This window comes from Pristiophorus japonicus, chromosome 5, assembly GCF_044704955.1.
Source record: "Pristiophorus japonicus isolate sPriJap1 chromosome 5, sPriJap1.hap1, whole genome shotgun sequence".
Lineage (NCBI taxonomy): Eukaryota > Metazoa > Chordata > Chondrichthyes > Pristiophoridae > Pristiophorus > Pristiophorus japonicus.
In genome coordinates this window covers 297,317,067-297,340,461 of record NC_091981.1, presented here as the reverse complement: position 1 = coordinate 297,340,461, position 23,395 = coordinate 297,317,067, and the positions used below count along the sequence as shown (strand labels likewise).

The 23,395-nt window shown below is 48.2% G+C and overlaps 1 protein-coding gene across 4 annotated transcripts in view; it reads right to left on the bottom strand.

The window, feature by feature from the left end:
- Nucleotides 1–23,395, bottom strand: part of wdr97 (WD repeat domain 97) — a 184,065-nt gene that overhangs the window by 108,781 nt on the left and 51,889 nt on the right. For all 4 annotated transcript variants that reach the window (XM_070881917.1, XM_070881914.1, XM_070881916.1 and 1 more), the window contains exons 7-8: nt 21,952–22,188; nt 16,288–16,378 (exon numbers count right to left, since the gene is read on the bottom strand). In XM_070881917.1, coding sequence (XP_070738018.1) covers nt 16,288–16,378; nt 21,952–22,188 — 328 coding nt within the window. The remainder of the gene's footprint in view (nt 1–16,287; nt 16,379–21,951; nt 22,189–23,395) is intronic.

Here is a 23,395-nt window from a genome sequence, read left to right as displayed (position 1 = left end):
TACCCTCTCCAATGCAATCACATCCTTCCTGTAATGAAGTAAGCAGAACTGCACGCAGTACTCCAGCTGTGGCCTAACCTGTGTTTTATACAGTTCAAGCATAACCTCCCTGCTCTGATATTCTATGCCTCGGCTAATAAAGGCAAGCATTCCGTATGCCTTCTTAACCACCTTATTTACCTGGCCTGCTACCTTCAGGGGTCTGTGGGCATGCACTCCCAGGTCGCTTTGTCCTCTACACTTCTCAGTGTCCTACCATTTAATGTGTATTCCCTTGCCTTGTTAGCCCACCCCAAATGCATTACCTCACACTTCTCTGGATTAAATTCCATTTGCCACTGTTCTGCCCACCTGACCAGTTGATATGTTCAATACAGTCCGCAGCTTTCTTCTTCATTATCAACCACACAGCCTATTTTTGTATCATCTGCAAACTTCTTAATCATACCCCCAACATTCAAGTCTAGATCACTGATATATACAAAAAGCAAGGGACCCAGCACTGAGCCCTGCCGAACTCCAATGGATACAGCCTTCCAGTCACAAAAACACCCATCAACTATTACTCTTTGCATCCTGCCTCTGAGCCAATTCTGGATCCAACTTGTTCAGAATAGATAGAGAGAAACTGTTTCCAGTGGCAGGAGGGTCAGTAACCAGAGGATGCAGTTTTAAGATAATTGGAAAAAAGCCAGAAGGAAGAAGTGGACATTTTTTAATGTCGGGGTAAACAGGTCCTTTTCAGAATGGCAGACAGTGACTAGTGGAGTGCCGCAGGGCTCAGTGCTGGGACCCCAGCTATTTACAATATACATTAATGATTTAGATGAAGGAATTGGATGTAATATCTCCAAGTTTGTAGACAACACTAAACTGGGTGGCGGTGTGAGCTGTGAGGAGGACGCTAAAAGGCTGCAGGGTGACTTGGACAAGTTAGGTGAGTGGGCAAATGCATGGCAGATGCAGTATAATGTAGATAAATGTGAGGTTATCCACTTTGGGGGCAAAAACACGAAGGCAGATTAGGAAAGGGGGAGGTGCAACGAGACCTGCGTGTCATGGTTCATCAGTCATTGAAAGTTGGCATGCAGGTACAGCAGGCAGTGAAGAATGGTATGTTGGGCTTCATAGCTAGGGGATTTGAGTATAGGAGCAGGGAGGTCTTACCGCAGTTGTACAGGGCCTTGATGAGGCCTCACCTGGAATATAGTGTTCAGTTTTGGTCTCTTAATCTGAGGAAGGACGTTCTTGCTATTCAGGGAATGTAGCGAAGGCTCACCAGACTGATTCCTGGGATGGCGGAACTGACATATGAGGAGAGATTGGATCAACTGGGCCTTTATACACTGGAGTTTAGAAGGATGAGAGGGGATCTCATAGAAACTTACAAGATTCTGATGGGACTGGACAGGTTAGATGTGGGAAGAATGTTTCCGATGATGGGGAAATCCAGAACCAGGGGACACAGTCTTAGGATAAGGGGTAGGCCATTTAGGACTGAGATGAGGAGAAATTTATTCACTCAGAGAGTTGTTAACCTGTGGAATTCCCTGCCGCAGAGAGTTGTTGATGCCAGTTCATTGGATATATTCAAGAGGGAGTTAGATATGGCCCTTACGGCTAAGGGGATCAAGGGGTATGGAAAGAAAGCAGGAAAGGGGTACAGAGGGAATGATCAGCCATGATCTTATTGAAAGGTGGTGCAGGCTTGAAAGGCTGAATGGCCTACTCCTGCACCTATTTTCTATGTTTCTATGTTTCTATGAATTATTGTGTTCACTAAGGAGGACACAAATAACCTTCCGGATATAAAAGGGGTCAGAGGGTCTAGTAAGAGGGAGGAACTGAGGGAAATCCTTATTAGTTGGGAAATTGTGTTGTGGAAATTGATGGGATTGAAGGCCGATAAATCCCCAGGATCTGATGGACTGCATCCCAGAGTACTTAAGGAGGTGGCCTTGGAAATAGCGGATACATTGGCAGTCATTTTCCAACATTCCATAGACTCTGGATCAGTTTCTATGGAGTGGAGGGTAGCCAATGTAACCCCACTTTTTAAAAAAGGAGGGAGAGAGAAAACAGGGAATTATAGACCGGTCAGCCTGACATCGGTAGTGGGTAAAATGATGGAATCAATTATTAAGGATGTCATAGCAGTGCATTTGGAAAGAGGTGACATGATAGGTCCAAGTCAGCATGGATTTGTGAAAGGGAAATCATGCTTGACAAATCTTCTGGAATTTTTTGAGGATGTTTCCAGTAGAGTGGACAAGGGAGAACCAGTTGATGTGGTGTATCTGGACTTTCAGAAGGCTTTCGACAAGGTCCCACACAAGAGATTAATGTGCAAAGTTAAAGCACATGGGATTGGGGGTAGTGTACTGATGTGGATTGAGAACTGGTTGGCAGACAGGAAGCAAAGAGTAGGAGTAAATAGGTACTTTTCAGAATGGCAGGCAGTGACTAGTGGGGTACCGCAAGGTTCTGTGCTGGGGCCCCAGCTGTTTACATTGTACATTAATGATTTAGACGAGGGGATTAAATGTAGTATCTCCAAATTTGCGGATGACACTAAGTTGGGTGGCAGTGTGAGCTGCGAGGAGGATGCTATAAGGCTGCAGAGTGACTTGGATAGGTTAGGTGAGTGGGCAAATGCATGGCAGATGAAGTATAATGTGGATAAATATGAGGTTATCCACTTTGGTGGTAAAAACAGAGAGACAGACTATTATCTGAATGGTAACAGATTAGGAAAAGGGAAGGTGCAACAAGACCTGGGTGTCATGGTACATCAGTCATTGAAGGTTGGCATGCAGGTACAACAGGCGGTTAAGAAAGCAAATGGCATGTTGGCCATCATAGCGAGGGGATTTGAGTACAGGGGCAGGGAGGTGTTGCTACAGTTGTACAGGGCCTTGGTGAGGCTACACCTGGAGTATTGTGTACAGTTTTGGTCTCCTAACTTGAGGAAGGACATTCTTGCTATTGAGGGAGTGCAGCGAAGGTTCACCAGACTGATTCCCGGGATGGCGGGACTGACATATCAAGAAAGACTGGATCAAATGGGCTTGTATTCACTGGAGTTCAGAAGAATAAGAGGGGATCTCATAGAAACGTTTAAAATTCTGACGGGTTTAGACAGATTAGATGCAGGAAGAATGTTCCCAATGTTGGGGAAGTCCAGAACCAGGGGTCACAGTCTAAGGATAAGGGGTAAGCCATTTAGGACCGAGATGAGGAGAAACTTCCTTCACCCAGAGTGGTGAACCTGTGGAATTCTCCACCACAGAAAGTTGTTGAGGCGAATTCACTAAATATATTCAAAAAGGAGTTAGATATAGTTCTTACTACTAGGGGGATCAAGGGGTATGGCGAGAAAGCAGGAATGGGGTACTGAAGTTACATGTTCAGCCACGAACTCATTGAATGGTGGTGCAGGCTCGAAGGGCCGAATGGCCTACTCCTGCACCTATTTTCTATGTTTCTATGTGATCTGGAACACGCTGTCTGAAAGGGCGGTGGGAGCAGATTCAATAGTAACTTTTAAACGGGAATTGGATAAATACTAAAAAGGAACAATTTTGCAGGGCTATGGGAAAAGAGCATTGGCGAAGTGGGACTAATTGGACAGATCTTTCAAAGAGCCAGTACAGGCACGATGGGCTGAATGGCCTCCTCCTGTGCTATATCATTCACTGATTCTATAAGTGATTCCCCATGACTGTTTTCAGCAGTGCGGACTGCAATGCTACAGGGGAGGGCTTTTAAAACTCAAAGTTAGGGCCAGCTGACCACTGCCTCTTCAATAAGCCCCATGTCCAGCCAGGAACTCTCCGCTGTCACTGTTGTAGGGATTGATTGAGGAATTATGATCAGTTTCATTTTTATATCAGGAATCTAATTTTAAAATCTAACCCCGTCGGTGTAATTAACAGACGACTGGTTCTGGGCTAGACCTCACGTTGTTTACATTTAAAGAGATTACATTATCTGTAACTAACCATGAAAATACATTCTACGTCTTGTTATCCCTGGACAGCCTCTGAACCAGGGTCGTCAGAATAGAGAGATAAATGTTTTGCTGGCCTGGAACACACTGTTAGGACTAGTACTGAAAATGGGTAAAGGGTTACAGAATTATCTATAGAACAAGTGCATAGAAACAGTATAAATTATATAGGATTACACAGCATGTACAGCACAGAAACAGACCATTCAGCCCAACGGGTCTGTGCCGGGGTTTATGCTCCACACCAGCCTCCTCCCATCCCTCTCCATCTCACCCCATCAACACATTTGCAGTGTCCTTACACCTTACTATAGAATCACATGAGGCATGTACTGCAGACAAGGTCACTACGTGACCTGAACCTTTATTCCCAGGACCAAGAAGTGCTGACCCTGTGTGGGACCTCCCTTTATATACCTAGATGACCAGGTGAGGAGTGTCTCCCACAAGTTCACCCCGTGGTCAAGGTGTGCATTACTCAGGTGTATACGTGTACAGTGTTGTTACATAAAAGTTACAGTTAAGTGAAGGTTACAAACATGACATCACCTCCCCCCAACATCTTTGGGTCAAAGATTGAGTCTTTCAGGTGGTCGACGCTCTCTCGTGGAGCACCGCAGTTGAGGCTCTGGTGGTTGAGCCTTGGCATGCGTCTCTGTCACCTGTGGTGATTCTGGCCTGTCCGGGCTGGCCGCAGGGACTGTACATGCTGGTGAATGTCCTTGTTGCTCGTTCTCTGGCAGTGGTGTGGGTGACATCTCATGATCTTCCTCAGGTTCCTCAGTGTCCATGCTGAACCTTTTCTTTACTTGGTCCAGATGTTTGCAGCATATCTGCCCATTGTTAAGTCTGACCACTATGACCCAGTTCCCCTCTTTGCCAATTACAGTACCCTCAAGCCACTTGGGTCCCAAAGCATGATTGAGAACGAATACAGGGCCATCGATTTCTATGCATCTCCCCACTGAGTTGCGATCACGGCACTCGATTTGGGACTGGCGCTTGCCCTCAACAATGTCTGACAGGTCTGGGTGAATGAGGGACAGCTGCGTATTAAGCGTGCGTTTCATGAGTAGTTCCGCAGGCGGGACTCCTGTGAGCGAATGCGGACGGGACCTATAGACCAGCAGGAGGCGCGATAGGCGGTACTGAAGGGAGGGTCTTTGAATCCGGACCATGCCCTGTTTTATGATTTGGACCGCACGTTCCACCTGGCCATTGGAAGCCGGCTTGAACGGTGCTGTCCTGACGTGTTTGATACCATTGCCCGACATAAACTCCTGGAATTCATAGCTAGTGAAACACGGGCCATTATCGCTAACCAGAATGTCCGGCAAGCCGTGGGTCGCAAAGACCGTACGCAGACTTTCCACGGTGGTGGATGTCGTGCACGAGTTCAATATGATGCACTCGATCCATTTCGAGTATGCATCGACAACAATCAGGAACATTTTTCCCATGAATGGGCCCGCGTAGTCTACGTGAATACGTGACCATGGCCTGGTGGGCCAGGGCCACGGGCTGAGTGGGGCCTCCCTGGGGGCATTTCCCAGCTGGGCACACGTCGTGCACCTGAGAACCAACCCAGTGTTCCAGGTCTGAGTCAATTCCTGGCCACGGTACATGTGACCGGGCAATGGCCTTCATTAGCACGATGCCCGAGTGCTCACTGTGGAGTTCCCTGATGAATGCTTCCCTTCCTTTCTGGGGCATGACTACCCAGCTGTCCCATAACAGGCAGTCGGCTTGGATGGAGAGTTCATCCATCCGTCTGTGAAACGGTCTGACCTCCTCGGGGCGTGCTCCATGTACGGGCGCCCAATCCCCAGTCAGGACACATTTCTTTATCAGGGATAGGAGGGGATCTCTGTTGTCCAGATTTTGATCTTGCGGGCTGTGATGGGGGAGCCTGTGGTGTCGAAAGCCTCAAAGGCCATGACCATCTCCGCGCTTTGCTCCGACGCCCCCTCGGTGGTGGTCAGTGGGAACCTGCTGAGCTCGTCAGTGCAATTTTCGGTGCCTGGCCGGTGCCGTATGGTGTAGTCATACGCAGCCAGCGTGAGGGCCCACCGCTGTATGCGAGCTGACGCATTGGCATTGACAGCCTTGCTGTCGGACAAGACGGATGTTAACGGTTTGTGGTCCATTTCTAACTCGAACCTTCTGCTGAAAAGGTACTGGTGCATCTTTTAACATAGAAACATAGAAAATAGGTGCAGGAGTAGGCCATTCGGCCCTTCGAGCCTGCACCCTTCACCCCGTAGACACATGCGAGTGCTTCCTTTTCAACCATCCCATATCCCCGTTCAGCCTGGGAGAGCGACCTGGAGGCATAAGCCACAGGTTGGAGTTGGCCCTCATCATTACTCTGCTGCAACACACACCCAACCCCATAGGATGATGCATTACATATTAAAACCAGTTTCTTACAGAGGTTGTATAAGGTCAACAGCTTGTTAGAACAAAGCAGATTCCGTGTCCGATTGAAAGCCCATTCTTGACAGTCCCCCCAAAACCATTCACAATCCTTACGCAGGAGCACATGCAGTGGCTCCAGCAATGTGCTTAAGTTCGGCAGAAAGTTCCCGAAGTAGTTTAATAGTCCCAGAAATTACCGCAACTCCGATGTGTTGCCGGGCCTGGGCGCACGACGGATCACCTCCGTTTTTGATTCGGTAGGCCAGATCCCGTCTGCAGCAACCCTCCTGCCCAAAAACTCGACCTCTGGGGCCAAAAACACACACTTGGACTTCTTTAGTCGCAAGCCTACCCGGTCCAGTCGGCGTAGCACCTCCTCCAGGTTGTGGAGGTGTTCCTCAGTGTCTCGACCCATGATAAGGATGTCATCTTGGAATACGATTGTTCCAGGGATGGATTTAAGCAAGCTTTCCATGTTCCTCTGGAAGATGGCGGCCGCTGAACGAATGCCAAACGGACACCTGTTGTAAACGAATAGCCCCTTGTGCGTAGTGATGGTGATCAGAAGCTTGGATTCTTCAGCCAGTTCCTGAGTCATGTAGGCTGAAGTGAGGTCCAACTTGGTGAACAGCTTGCCACCTGCCAGCGTGGCAAAAAGGTCCTCCGCTCTCGGAAGCGGGTATTGGTCCTGTAGTGACACTCGGTTGATGGTGGCCTTATAGTCGCCACAAATCCTGACCGAGCCATCCGCTTTAAGGACAGGAACGATGGGGCTTGCCCAGTCACTGAATTCAACAGGCGATATTATGCCCTCTCTTAGCAGCCTGTCCAACTCACTCTCAATTCTCTCCCGCATCACATATGGCACGGCTCTGGCTTTGTGGTGCACTGGTCTGGCGTCCGGGGTGATGCGGATCACTACTTTGGTGCCCTTAAAGGTCCCGACACCTGGTTGAAAAAGTGGCTCGAATTTCTGTAGGACCTATGAGCATGAACTTCGCTCCACAGATGAAATGGCATGCACATCCCCCCATTTCCAGTTCATCTCGGCTAGCCAGCTCCTCCCCAAGAGCGCGGGACCATTCCCCGGGACAGTCCAGAGTGGCAGCCGGTTCTCTGATCCATTGTGTGTGACCACCAAGTTTGCACTGCCTAGTACTGGGATGATCTCTCTGGTGTACGTCCGTAACTGCGTGTCAATGCGTTCCAGTTTGGGCCTGTTAGCTTTGCGTGGCCTTAGTTTTTCAAATTGTTGGGCACTCACAAGTCACTGGCTGGCTCCCGTGTCCAGCTCCATGCGTACCAGGATGCCATTTAATAGAATTTTCATCATCATAGGTGACGTTTTGGTATACGAGCTGTGGACGTCTGCCACATGAACCCGCTGGACTTCAGCGTCCATAGCTTTGCCCCAAGCATCACCCTGCCTTGCAGACCCCTCATCTGGTTCCTCTGCCTTGTAAACTAGCCTCGCTGCGGGCTTTCTGCACGTTCTGGCCAGATGTCCACTGAAGTTACAGTTTCTGCAGATAAATTGCTGAAACCTACAGGTTTTCGCAGCATGTCTGCCACCGCACCTCCAGCAGGAGCTGAGATTGTTGTGAACAAAGGAACTGTTAACAGGCATTCCTCTCTGATTGTCTCTTTGATTACTCCTGAGCACTCTGTTGCTGAGTGTCAATGGTCCCACCCCGGGACGCATTGTCCCTTGTGATGGCATGAATTGCCGATCCCCCTGCCATTGTCTCTGTTGCTGGCCCACCCTTGAGCTTGTTGCTACCTGGACGTTGTCGAATTGCCCTTGCCTGCTTGCGGGGTTCTGTGTCTCGTTTACAATGTTAACTCCCTCGCCACGTTGGAACCAGGGCTGCGTGCGTAAATTATCTTGGTCTCCACTTCCCCTGCCATGAAGGTCTGAGCTATCAGTGTTGCCCTTTCCAAAGTCAAGTCCTTGGTCTCAATAAGCTTCCTGAAAATCTCGGCAAGACCAATGCCCTCAATGAAAAAATCCCTTAACATCTCCCCCCTGCAGGCGTCTGTGAACTTACAGAGGCTGGCCAAACGCCGAAGGTCCTCAACGAAGTCCAATATGCTTTGTCCCTCCTGACGCCGGTGTGTATAGAATCGGTGTCGGGCCATGTGTATACTGCTCGCCGGTTTGAGGTGCTCACCGATCAGTTGGCTGAGCTCTTCAAAGGACTTGTCCGCCGGCTTCTCGGGTGTGAGCAGGTCTTTCATCAGCGCATACGTCTTGGATCCACAGCTAGTCAGTAGATGCGCCCTTCGTTTGCCAGCCGCTTCCTCTCCCAGCCAGTCCTTCATGACAAAGCTCTGCTGGAGCCTCTCAACGAAATCGTCCCAGTCCTCACCAACACAGTACCGTTCCTCTGTGCTACCGGTGGCCATCCTCATGGGTCGTTGATTCCCGTTTCTCATCGCCAAATGTAGTGTCCTTACACCTTACTATAGAATCACACGAGGCATGTACTGCAGACAAGGTCACTACGTGTCCTGAACCTTTATTCCCAGGACCAAGAAGTGCTGACCCTGCGTGGGACCTCCCTTTACATACCTGGATGATCAGGTGAGGAGTGTCTCCCACAAGTTCACCCCCTGTGGTCAAGGTGTGCATTACTCAGGTGTATACAGTGTACAGTGCTGTTACATAAAGGTTACAGTTATGTGAGGTTACAAACATGACAACATCCTTTTATTACTTTCTCCCTCATGTATTTATCTAGCCTCCCCTTAAATGCATCTATTCTAATCGTCTCAACCACTCTCTGTGACAGCGAGTTCCACATTCTCACCACTCTGGGTGAAGAAGTTTCTCCTGAATTCCCCATAGATTTATTAGTGACTATCTGACATTGATGGCCCCTAATACTGGTCTCACCCGAATATGGAAACATCTTCTCTACATTTACCCTATCAAACCCCTTCATAATCTTAAAGATCATTCCAAAGTCTTCTCTTTTCTAGAGAAAGGAGCCCCAGCCAGTTCAGTCTTTCCTGATAGTTACAACCTCTCAGTTCTGGTGTCATCCTTGTAAACCTTCTTTGCACCCTCTCCAGTGCCTCGATATCCTTTTTTATAATATGGAGATCAGAACTTTTCACAGTGCTCCAAGTGTGGCCTCACCAAGGTCCTGTATAAGTTTAGTATAACTTCTCTGCTTTTCAATTCTATCCCTCTAGAAATGAAACCAAGTGCTTTGTTTGCTTTTGTTATGACCTTGCTAACCTGCATTGCTACTTTTAGTGATTTGTGTATCCGTACCCCCCAGGTCCCTCTGATCATCCATGGTATGAGATCGTAGCCCTATGTTAGAAGAAGGAACAGAGGAAGGGCTAGAGAAAAACAGAGGAGAGAAGGTTGAGTTCAACTAGTAATGAGGGTGCATTCTTCTACAACGAAACCTCGGGGTCTGGAACCCACTGCCTGAAAGTGTGGTAGAGGCAGAAACCCTCACCGTATTTAAACAGTAGAAACATAGAAACATAGAAATTTACAGCGCAGAAGGAGCCCACTTTGGCCCATCGTGTCCATGCCGGCCGACAAAGAGCCACATGGCCCTCGGTCAGCAGCCCTAAAGGTTACATTTAGACCAATGAACAACGGCGGAAAGGTAAAGAGCACCCAGCCCAACCAGTCCGCCTCACACAACTGCGACCCCCTTATACTGAAACATTTTGCACTCCACCCAAACCGGAGCCATGTGATCTCCTGGGAGAGGCAAAAACCAGATAAAAACCCAGGCCAATTTAGGGAGAAAAAATTTGGGAAAATTCCTCTCCGACCCATCCAGGCCTAGTCCAGGAGATCATCCGAGCCGTATTCTATTCCCTGCAGTACATATCATTATGTCTGTGCCGTCCAACAAAAGGTCATCCAGTCTAATCCCAATTACCAATTCTAGGTCCGTAACACTGCAGGTTGTGCCCATCCAACCATCTCTTAAAAATGGTGAAGGCTTCTGCATCCACCACTCTTCCTCTGCAACGTGGTGGTTTGCAGCTCGTCTGGACATTCGCTGGAGGGGTCCCATTGTCCTGCAGCCGTTGCACGCATAGTGCTTGAAGCGGCATTGATGGGCCCGACGATCACCTCCACAACGCCAACGGGGTATTAACTGCCTCACATTAACGATTGATGGCGGACTCTGGGTCATCTGAAGTCGTGCAGCTGCCGGCGTGTACGTTCTGCCCTGTATATTCCTGCTCAAAAACAAGGTTACTTTGTGCACAGTACTGGCCGAAACCTCTTTATGATGCAAAAATCTATTTGGCGTTGTCTCTGGTGGACATAAATGCCTGGGCTATCGTTATGGCTTTGCTCAGATTCAGAGTTTCAACAGCCAATAGTTTGCGAAGGATTACCTCATGGCCAATGCCAAGCACAAAAAAGTCTCTCAGCATTTGTTCTGGGAATCCATCAAATTCGCAATGTCCTGCGAGGCGCCTAAGTTCGGCGACGTAGCTCGCCACTTCCTGGCCCTCCGACTGTTGACACGTGTAGAACCGATACCTCGCCATCAAAACGCTTTCCTTAGGATTTAGGTGCTCCCGGACCAGCGTACTCAATTCTTCATAGGATTTGGTTGTTGGTTTTACCGGAGCTAGAAGATTCTCCATGAGGCCATAGGTTGTTGCCCCACAGATAGTTAGGAGGATCGCCCTTCATTGGGCAGCGTTCTCGTCTACTTCCAGCTCGTTGGCCACGAAGTATTGGTCAAGTCTCTCCACGAAGGCTTCCCAATCGTCCACTTCTGAAAACTTCTCCAGAATACCAACTGTTCTTTGCATTTTCACGCGGTTGTTCGTTATCTCGTTGCCAATTGATAAGCTCATAATAAAGGATGGAACTGAGTACTGTGTACAATGAGCAAGTGTGACCTTAGCTCCTTTTCTAAGACTCCAGAGTGCAGGTACCTCGTGGGTGGCCTGCTTATATACCGTGCTCCCAAGGGATGCTGGGATCCCTTGGGACTCCAACAGGTAGGACCTCTGGTGGTGGTGTGATACAGGATGCCAAGGGTTAAATACATAACAGCTGCTATAGGGATTGATTGAGGAATTATATTCAGTTTCATTTTTACATCAGGAATCTAATTTAAGAAACTAACCCCGTTGGTGTAATTAACAGTGTCTGTACAGACGTCTGCTCCTGGGCTAGACCTCACGTTGTTTACATTTAAAGAGATTACGTTATCAGTAACTAACCATGAAAATACATTCTACGTCTTGTTATCCCTGGACACCAGCCTCTGAACCAGGGACGTCAGAATAGAGAGATAAATGTTTTGTTGGCCTGGAACACACTGATAGGGCTAGTATTGAAAGTGTGTAAAGGGTTACAGAATTATCTACAGAACAAGTGCTTAGAAACAGTATAAATTATATAGGATTACATAGAATTTAAGCACAGAATTAGGCCATTCGGTCCAACCGCTCCGTGCTGGGGTTTATGCTCCACACAAGCCTCCTCCCACCCTCTCCATCTCACCCCATCAACACATCCCTCTATTACTTTCTCCCTCATGTACTTATCTAGTCTCCCCTTAAATGCATCTATTCTAATCATCTCAACCACTCCCTGTGGCAGCGAGTTCCACATTCACACCACTCTCTGGGTGAAGAAGTTTCTCCTGAATTCCCCATTGGATTTATTATTGATGGCCCCTAGTTCTGGTCTCACCCGAATATGGAAACATCTTCTCTGCATCTACCCCATCAAACCCTTTCACAATCTTAAACATAGAAACATAGAAAATAGGTGCAGGAGTGGGCCATTCGGCCTTTCGAGCCTGCACCACCATTGAAAAAGATCATGGCTGATCATTCCCTCAGTACCCCTTTGCTGCTTTCTCTCCATACCCCTTGATCCCTTTAGCCGTAAGGGCCACATCTAACTGCCTCTTGAATATACCCAATGAATTGGCCTCAACAACTCTCTGTGACAGAGAATTCCACAGGTTAACAACTCTCTGAGTGAAGAAGTTTCTCCTCATTTCAGTCCTAAATGGCCTGCCCCTTATCCTAAGGAAAGGAAAGATAGATTACGAAAGTAAATTTGCGCAAAACATAAAAACAGATAGTAAAAGCTTTTAACGATATATAAAACGGAAAAGAGTGACTAAAGTAAATGTTGGTCCTTTAGAAGATGAGAAGGGGGATTTAATAATGGAAAATGTGGAAATGGCTGAGACCTTAAACAATTATTTTTCTCCAGTCTTCACAGTGGAAGATACAAAAAGCACGCCAAAAATTGCTGGTCACGGGAATGTGGGAAGGGAGGACCTTGAGACAATCACTATCACTAGGGAGCTAGTGCTGGACAGGCTAATGGGACTCAAGGTAGACAAGTCCCCTGGTCCTGATGAAATTCACAAAGAGATGGCGGCAGTTATAGCAGATGCATTCGTTATAATCTACCAAAATTCTCTGGACTCTGGGGAGGTACCAGTGGATTGGAAAGCAGCTAATGTAACGCCTCTGTTTAAAAAAGGGGGCAGACAAAAGACAGGTAACTTATAGGCCGGTTAGTTGAACATCTGTAGTGGGGAAAATGCTTGAAACTATCATTAAGGAAGAAATAGCGGGACATCTAGATAGGAATAGTGCAATCAAGCAGACGCAACATGGATTCATGAAGGGGAAATCATGTTTAACTAATTTACTGGAATTCTTTGAGGATATAACGAGCATGGTGGATAGAGGTATACCGATGGATGTGGTGTATTTAGATTTCCAAAAGGCATTCGATAAGGTGCCACACAAAAGGTTATTGCAGAAGATAAAGATACGCAGAGTCAGAGGAAATATAATAAGCATGGATCGAGAATTGGCTGGCTAACAGAAAGCAGAGAGTCGGGATAAATGGGTCCTTTTCAGGTTGGAAATCGGTGGTTAGTGGTGTGCCACAGGGATCGGTGCTAGGACCACAACTGTTTACAATATACATAGATGACCTGGAAGAGGGGACAGAGTGTAGTGTAACAAAATTTGCAGATGACACAAAGATTAGTGGGAAAGCAGGTTGTGTAGAGGACACAGAGAGGCTGCAAAGAGATTTAGATAGATTAAGCGAATGGGCTAAGGTTTGGCGGATGGAATACAATGTCGGAAAATGTGAGGTCATCCACCTTGGAAAAAAAAACAGTAAAAGGGAATATTATTTGAATGGGGAGAAATTACAACATGCTGAGATGCAGAGGGACCTGGGGGTCCTTGTGCATGAATCCAAAAAAGTTAGTTTGCAGGTGAAGCAGGTAATCAGGAAGGCGAATGGAATGTTGGCCTTCATTGCGAGAGGGATGGAGTACAAAAGCAGGGAGGTCCTGCTGCAACTGTACAGGGTATTGGTGAGGCCGCACCTGGAGTACTGCGTGCAGTTTTGGTCACCTTACTTAAGGAAGGATATACTAGCTTTGGAGGGGGTACAGAGACGATTCACTAAGCTGATTCCGGAGATGAGAGGGTTACCTTATGATGATAGATTGAGTAGACTGGGTCTTTACTCGTTGGAGTTCAGAAGGATGAGGGGTGATCTTATAGAAACATTTAAAATAATGAAAGGGATCGACAAGATAGAGGCAGAGAGTTTGTTTCCACTGGTCGGGGAGACTAGAACTAGGGGGCACAGCCTCAAAATACGGGGGAGCCAATTTAAAACCGAGTTGAGAAGGAATTTCTTCTCGGAGGGTTGTGAATCTGTGGAATTCTCTGCCCAAGGAAGCAGTTGAGGCTAGCTCATTGAATATATTCAAATCACAGATAGATAGATTTTTAACCAATAAGGAAATTAAGGGTTACGGGGAGCGGGAGGGTAAGTGGAGCTGAGTCCACGGCCAGATCAGCCATGATCTTGTTGAATGGCGGAGCAGGCTCGAGGGGCTAGCTGGCCTACTCCTGTTCCTAATTCTTATGTTCTTATGTTCTAAGACTATGTCCCCTGGTTCTGGACTTCCCCAACATCGGGAACATTCTTCCCGCATCTAACCTGTCCAGTCCCGTCAGAATCTTATACGTTTCTATGAGATCCCCTCTCATCCTTCTAAACTCCAGTGAATAAAGGCCCAGTTGATCCAATCTCTCCTCACAAGACAGTCCAGCCATCCCGGGAATCAGTCTGGTGAACCAAAGATCATTCCAAAGCCTTCTCTTTTCTAGAGAAAAGAGCCCCAGCCAGTTCAGTCTTTCCTGATAGTTACAACCTCTCAGTTCTGGTGTCATCCTTGTAAATCTTCTTTGCACTCTCTCCAGTGCCTCGATATCCTTTTTTATAATATGGAGATCAGAACATTTCACAGTGCTCCAAGTGTGGTCTCACAAGGTTCTGTATAAGTTTAGTATAACTTCTCTGCTTTTCAATTCTATCCCTCTAGAAATGAACCCAAGTGCGTTGTTTGCTTTCGTTATGACCTTGCTAACCTGCGTTACTACTTTTAGTGATTTGTGTATCCATACCCCCCAGGTCCCTTTGATCATCCATGGCATGAGATCGTAGCCCTATGTTAGAAGAAGGAACAGAGGAAGGACCAGAGAAAAACAGAGGAGAGAAGGTTGAGTTCAACTAGCAGTGAGGGTGCATTCTTCTACAACGAAACCCCAGGGTCTGGAACCCACTGCCTGAAAGGGTGGTAGAGGCAGAAATCCTCACCGCATTTAAACAGTAGAAACATAGAAACATAGAAATTTACAGCGCAGAAAGAGGCCATTTTGGCCCATCGTGTCCGCACCGGCCGACAAAGAGCCGCACGGCCCTCGGTCAGCAGCCCTGAAGATTATAAATAAACCTATGAACAATGGCAGAAAGGTAAAGAGCACCCAGCCCAACCAGTCTGCCCCACACAACTGCGACACCCCTTATACTGAAACATTCTACACTCCACCCCAACCGGAGCCATGTGATCTCCTGGGAGAGGCAAAAACCAGATAAAAACCCAGGCCAATTTAGGGAGAAAAAATTTGGGAAAATTCCTCTCCGACCCATCCAGGCGATCGAAACTAGTGCAGGAGATCACCCTGGCCGTATTCTATTCCCTGGAGTACTTACCATTATATCTGCTCTGTCCAACAAAAGGTCATTCAGTCTAATCCCAATTACCAGCTCTAGGTCCGTAACCCTGCATCTCTTAAAAGTGGTGAGCGTTTCTGCATCCACCACTCTTCCAGGCAGCGAGTTCCAGATCCCCACAACCCTCTGCGTAAAGAAGCCCCCCCCTCAAATCCCCTCTAAACCTTCCACCATCCACCTTAAACCTATGCCCCCTCGTAATAGCCCTCTCCACCAATGGAATTGGACCCTTACTATCCACTATGTCTAGGCCCTCAATATTTTGTACCCCTCAATGAGGTCTCCACTCAACCTCCTCTGTTCCGATGAGAACAAACCCAGACTATCCAATCTGTCCTCATAACTAAGGTTCGCCATTCCAGGCAGCATCCTACTAAATCTCCTCTGCACCCTCTCTAGTGCAATCACGTCCTTCCTATAACACGGCGACCAGAACTGCACGCAGTACTCCAGCTGTGACCTAACCAAGTACTTGGATGTGCACTCAAAGTGCCGCAACCTGCAGGGTTACGGAGCAAGAGCTGGAAAGGGGGATTAGACTGGATCGCTCTTGTTCGGCCGGCGTGGACACGATGGGCTGAAATGGCCTCCTTCTATGCCGTATATTTCTATGATGCTACGATTCTCATAGAGTGCTGTCTGTGAGTATATTAATAAATGGGCAAGGTGTTTGACTCCGCGCCTCAAACTCATCATTGGTGTATCGACACAGGACTACAGTCACTGACTACAGTCACAGACACAGCCCACAGTACGATCCCATCGCGTGCTTTCTCCTCACCTCAGCAGCTGGTTCTTGCGGTCCCAGAATTTCACGGTCCTGTCTCTGCTGGCCGAAGCAAAGATCTTCAGCTCTGGACTGGCGGACAGATCTGGGGGAAACACAAAGAGTTTGCAGCAGGTTAGGGAACGGACAAATCTGGGACACGCACACACACAAAGAGTTTGCAGCAGGTTAGGGGACGAGAAGCTCGGGGTGGGGCGGGGACATGGGGGGCTGGTGTTGGTGGCATTCGTGACTCCTGCTGAGGAGCCGTCTTCCTACTTCGCTACTCAGACACACAAACACATACAAAACTGACGGGCAGGAAAAGACCAAGCCCACCCCACACCTCATGATGGCTGCAGCATCATAGCTAAACGCAACCTCCCACCTGCCACCAACCCGCACAGCAAACCCACGTGCTGGGTCCGGACTCTAGCATCAGCTCCAACTCTGCCACAGCTACAATGGCAGCAGTTGAGGAACACAGGAACAGGAGGAGCACATTCAGCCCCTCGGGAATGCTCTGCCATTCAGATCTGCTCCACAGCCGATGGGGGAGGTGGGGGGGGGGAGGCGCAGAATTAATCTGTTGCCATTTCTTGTGAATTAATGCAAGTTCCTGTTGTTTCAATTCAATCTTTTCCCCATCACTCTCGAGATGTGGGCGTCGCTGCCAAGGCCCGCATTTATTGCCCGTCACATTTGCCCAGAATGTGATACAACTGAATGCCTTGCTAGGCCACTCCGGAGGGCAGTTAAGAGTCGGCCATGTTGGTGTGGGACTGGAGTCACATGTAGGCCCAGACCGGATAAGGACGGCAGATTTCCTTCCCTAAAAGGGCATCAGTATTTTACTCACGCCGTACCTCCCTGGGGAATCTTTGCTGGGACAGTGTAGAGGGAACTTTATTCTGTAAAGTCGGGAGTCCGGGGAGTTCGAGCGGGAGGCGGGAGTTCGAGCAGCCAGCGGCCTGTAAAGGTCAGCAGTCGGAAGTCCGGGGAGTTCGAGCGGGAGGCGGGAGTTAGAGCAGCCAGCGGCCTATAAAGGTCAGCTGTCGGGAGTCCGGGGAGTTCGAGCGGGAGGCGGGAGTTCGAGCAGCCAGCGGCCTGTAAAGGTCAGCAGTCGGGAGTCCGGGGAGTTCGAGCGGGAGGCGGGAGTTCGAGCAGCCAGCGGCCTATAAAGGTCAGCTGTCGGGAGTCCGGGGAGTTCGAGCGGGAGGCGGGAGTTCGAGCAGCCAGCGGCCTATAAAGGTCAGCTGTCGGGAATCCGGGGAGTTCGAGCGGGAGGCGGGAGTTCGAGCAGCCAGCGGGTGCAGCTGCAGCAGAGGCAGAAGGTAAACAAAGAAGTAGAAAGAAATCGAAAGGTAACGTCACAGCCAAGGGGGTAAGTAATTGGCTGGTGATTGGTGAGTAATTTTTCTTTTCTTTTCCTTATCAGTAGGTAACCTTTATCATTGTTGTTACCAAATTGAGTTAATCTAGGGGTTAAGTCATGGCAGGAGAGCTTGGACACGTGTTATGCTCCTCCTGTACTATTTGGAAACTCAGGGACGCTTCCAGTGTCCCTGACGACTACATGTGTGGGAGGTGTGTCCTGCTGCAGCTCCTGACAGACCGCACTGCGGCACTGGAGCTGCGGGCGGATTCACTCTGGAGCATCCGCGATGCTGAGGATATCGTGAATAGCACGTTTAGTAAGTTGGTCAGACCGCAGGTAAGGGTTACACAGACAGAAAAGGAATGGATGACCAACAGGAAGAGCAGTGGAAGGTAGTGCAGAGGTCCTTTGCGGTCATCCCCCTCCAAAACAGATACACCGTTTTGGATATTGTTGGGGGGTATGACTCATCAGGGGAAGGCAGCAGCAGCCAAGTCCATGGCACCGTGGGTGGCTCTGCTGCACAGGAGGGTAGGAAAAAGAGTGGGAGAGCTATAGTGGTAGGGGGTTCTATTGTAAGGGGAATAGACAAGACGTTTCTGCGGCCGCAATCGAGACTCCAGGATGGTATGTTGCCTTCCTGGTGCAAGGGTCAAGGATGTCTCGGAGCGGTTGCAGGACATTTTGGAGCGGGAGTGTGAACAGCCAGTTGTTGTGGTGCATATAGGTACCAACGATGTAGGTAAAAAACGGGATGAGGTCCTACAAGATGAATTTAGGGAGCTTGGAGTTAAATTTAAAAGTAGCACCTCAAAGGTAGTAATCTCAGGATTGCTACCAGTGCCACGTGCTAGTCAGAGTAGGAATTGCAGGATAGTTCAGATGAATACGTGGCTTGAGGAGTGGGGAGTGGGGAGATTGAAATTCCTGGGACATTGGAACCGGTTCTGGGGGAGGTGGGACCAGTACAATCCGCATGGTGTGCACCTGGGCAGGACTGGAACCAATGTCCTAGGGGGAGTGCTCGCTAGTGCTGTTTGGGAGGGGTTAAACTAATATGGCAGGGGGATGGGAACCTATGCAGGGAGACAGAGGGAAGTAGAATGGGGGCAGAAGCAAAAGATAGAAAGAAGAAAAGTAAAAGTGGAGGGCAGAGAAACCCAAGGCAAAAATCAAAAAGGGCCACATTACAGCAAAATTCTAAAAGGGCAAAGTGTGTTAAAAAGACAAGCCTGAAGGCTCTGTGCCTCAATGCGAGTATTCGGAGTATAAGGTGGACGAATTAACTGCACAGGTAGCAATTAATGAATATGATATAATTGGAATCACGGAGACATGGCTCAAGAGTGACCAAGGTTGGGAACTCAACATCCAAGGGTATTCAACATTCAGGAACCAACTAGAGGGCTGGCCATCCTAGACTGGGTGATGTGTAATGAGAAAGGACTAATTAGCAATTATTGTTGTGCGAGGCCCCTTGGGGAAGAGTGACCATAATATGGTAGAATTCTTTATTAAGATGGAGAGTGACACAGTTAATTCAGAGACAAGGGTCCTGAACTTAAGGAAAGGTAACTTTGATGGTATAAGGCGTGAAGTGGCTAGAACAGACTGGCAAATTATACTTAAAGGGTTGACGGTGGATAGGCAATGGCAAACATTTATAGATCACATGGATGAACTTCAACAATTGTACATCCCTGTCTGGAGTAAAAATAAAATGGGGAAGGTGGTTCAACCATGGCTAACAAGGGAAATTAAGGATAGTGTTAAATCCAAGGAAGAGGCATATAAATTGGCCAGAAAAAGCAGCAAATCTGAGGACTGGGAGAAATTTACAATTCAGGAGAGGAGGACAAAGGGTTTAATTAGGAGGGGGGAAAGAGAATATGAGAGGAAGCTTGCCGGGAACATAAAAACTGACACAAAAGCTTCTATAGATATGTGAAGAGAAAAAGATTAGTGAAGACAAACGTAGGTCCCTTGCAGTCAGATTCAGGTGAATTTATAATGGGGAACAAAGAAATGGCAGACCAATTGAACAAATACTTTGGTTCTGTCTTCACGAAGGAAGTCACAAATAACCTTCCGGAAGTACTAGAGGACCGAGGGTCAAGTGAGAAGGAGGAACTGAAGGATATCCTTATTAGGCGGGAAATTGTGTTAGGGAAATTGGTGGGATTGAAGGCCGATAAATCCCCAGGGCCTGATAGTCTGCATCCCAAAGTACTTAAGGAAGTGTCCATAGAAATAGTGGATGCATTGGAGATCATTTTCCAACAGTCTATCGACTCTGGATCAGTTCCTATGGACTGGACAGATAGACCGGTTAGCCTGACATCAGTGGTGGGGAAAATGTTGGAATCAATTATTAAAGATGAAAAAGCAGAGAATTTGGAAAGCAGTGACAGGATCGGTCCAAGTCAGCATGGATTTATGAAAGGGAAATCATGCTTGACAAATCTTCTGGAATTTTTTGAGGATGTAACTAGCAGAGTGGACAAGGGAGAACCAGTGGATGTGGTGTATTTGGACTTTCAAAAGGCTTTTGACAAGGTCCCACACAAGAGATTGGTGTGCAAAATCAAAGCACATGGTATTGGGGGTAATGTACTGGCGTGGATAGAGAACTGGTTGGCAGACAGGAAGCAGAGAGTCGGGATAAACAGGTCCTTTTCAGAATGGCAGGCAGCGACTAGTGGGGTGCCACAGGGCTCAATGCTGGCACCCCAGCTCTTTACAATATACATTAATGATTTAGATGAAGGAATTGAGTATAATATCTCCAAGTTTGCAGATGACACTAAACTGGGTGGTGGTGTGAGCTGTGAGGAGGACGCTAAGAGGCTGCAGGGTGACTTGGACAGGTTAGGCGAGTGGGCAAATGCATGGCAGATGCAGTATAATGTGGATAAATGTGGTGTTATCCACTTTGGGGGCAAAAACTCAGGGCAGAATATTATCTGAATGGCGGCAGATTAGGAAAAGGGGAGGTGCATCGAGGCCTGGGTGTCATGGTTCATCAGTCATTGAAAGGTGGCATGCAGGTTAAGCAGGCGGTGAAGAAGGCAAATGGTATGTTGGCCTTCATAGCTCGGGGATTTGAGTATAGGAGCAGGGAGGTTTTACTGCAGTTGTACAGGGCCTTAGTGAGGCCTCACCTGGAATATTGTGTTCAGTTTTGGTCTCCTAATCTGAGGAAGGACGTTCTTGCTATTGAGGGATTGGAGCAAAGGTTCACCAGACTGATTCCAGGGATGGTTGGACTGACATATGAGGAGAGACTGGATCGACTGGGTCTTTATACACTAGAGTTTAGAAGGATGAGAGGGGATCTCATAGAAACATATAAGATTCTGACGGGACGGGACAGGTTGGATGCGGGAAGAATGTTCTCGATGTTGGGGAAGTCCAGAATCAGGGGACACAGTCTAAGGATAAAGGGTAGGCCATTTAGGACTGAGATGAGGAGAAACTTCTTCAATCAGAGAGTTGTTAACCTGTGGAATTCCCTGTCGCAGAGAGATGTTCATGCAAGTTCATTGGATATATTCAAGAGGGAGTTAGATATGGCCCTTACGGCTAAAGGGATCATGGGGTATGGAGAGAAAGCAGGAAAAAGGTACTGAGGTGAATGATCAGCCATGATCTTATTGAATGGTGGTGCAGGCTCGAAGGGCAGAATGGCCTACTCCTGCACCTATTTTCTATGTTTCTGTAACTAACCCCGTGCTGTACCTGCCCTGGGAGTGTTTGATGGGATAGTGTAGAGGGAGCTTTACTCTGCATCTAACCCCGTGCTGTACCTGTCCTGGGAGTGTTTGATGGGACACTGTAGAGCGAGCTTTACTCTGTCTCTAACCCGTGCTGTACCTGCCCTGGGAGTGTTTGATGGGACAGTGTAGAGGGAGCTTTACTCTGTCTCTAACCCGTGCTGTTCCTGCCCTGGGAGTGTTTGATGGGACAGTGTAGAGCGAGCTTTACTCTGTATCTAACCTGTGCTGTACCTGCCCTGGGAGTGTTTGATGGGACAGTGTAGAGGGAGCTTTACTCTGTATCTAACCCTTGCTGTACCTGCCCTGGGCGTGTTTGATGGGACAGTGTAGAGGGAGCTTTACTCTGTATCTAACCCATGCTGTACCTGCCCTGGGAGTGTTTGATGGGACAGTGTAGAAAGAGCTTTACTCTGTCTCTTACCCCCTGTACCTGCCCTGGGAGTATTTGATGGGAGCTTTACTCTGTATTTTAACCCTCCCAATGACCCACTAGTTTGGGAGTGGGTCCACCGTAATGTCTCTCACCTGTGATCTCGTGCTTGTGGTCATTGGCCGGATGATGGTCTTTGCGAATCTTTTTCCTCAAGTCGTACATTACAATTGTGTGGACGGCACAGGCGGGATTCTGGAGCGCCACCACGAACATGTTCTTCAGGACGCACAGGTGGGTGGGGGGATGGGCGCCGTAGAAACTCATCAAGAGGCTGAGCGACTCCTGGGCGAACGGGAAAACGCGCCACACCTTCACCGCGTTGTCCTCACCTGTAACGGGATGTATGCCTGTCAACTCATCGGGACATTTTTGATAAACTATGAACCGCTTCCAACCACCCCCACCCCTGCCAGTCTTTGTTGTTGCTGGGGTACGGGTGTGTGGGCGCCCATCAAAACCAGCCACCCCCTTACCGTCCCCTGTGCCTCATCCTGGCGCCCGTTCTTCCCCCGTCGGCCTGCAACGGGTTAGTTGGTGCAGGGTATACAACCGTGGACGGCATAACTGCCATGGTGGCCAATGCTGGTCCTCGCCCGACCCACCCACTTAACCCTCCCCGCTCCCAGGGGTTCGAAACATAGAAAATAGGAGCAGTAGTAGGCCATTCGGCCCTTCGAGTTTACACCGCCATTCAATATGATCATGGCTGATCCTCTAACTCAACACCATATTCCCGTTTTTTTCCCACACCCCTTGATCCCTTTTGTGTCTAGAAATCTATCTATCTCCCTCTTAAGTATATTCAGTGACTTGGCCTCCACAGCCTTCTGTGGTAGAGAATTACACAGGTTCACCACCCTCTGAGTGAGAACATTTCTCCTCCTCTCGGTCCTAAATTTCCTACCCCGTATCCTGAGACTGTGACCCCTTGTTTCTAGACTTCCCAGCCAGAGGAAACATCCTCCCCGCATCCAGTCTGTCCAACCCAGTCAGAATTTTATACGTTTCAATGAGATCCCCTCTCATTCTTCTAAACTCCAGTGAATACAGACCTAGTCGACCCAATCTCTCCTCATACAACAGTCCTGCCATCCCAGGAATCAGTCTGGTGAACCTTCACTGCACTCCCTCTAAGGCAAGTATATCCTTTCTTAGGTAAGGAGACCAAAACGGCACACAATACTCCCGGTGTGGTCTCACCAAGGTCCTCTATAACTGTAGGAAGACATCCTTGCTCCTGTACTCAAATCCTCTTGCAATGAAGGACAACATACCATTTGCCTTCCTAAGTGAGTATTTCTACTCATAGGGGAAACTAAAACTAGGGACCATAGTCTCAGAATAAGGGGACACCCATTTAAAACCGAGATGAGGAGGAATTTCTTCTCTCAGAGGGTTGTAAATCTATGGAATTCTCTGCCCCAGAGAGCTGTGGAGGCTGGGTCATTGAATATATTTAAGGTGGCGATAGACAGATTTTTGAGCGATAAGGGAGTAAAGGGTTATGGGAGCGGGCAGGAAAGCGGAGCTGGGTCC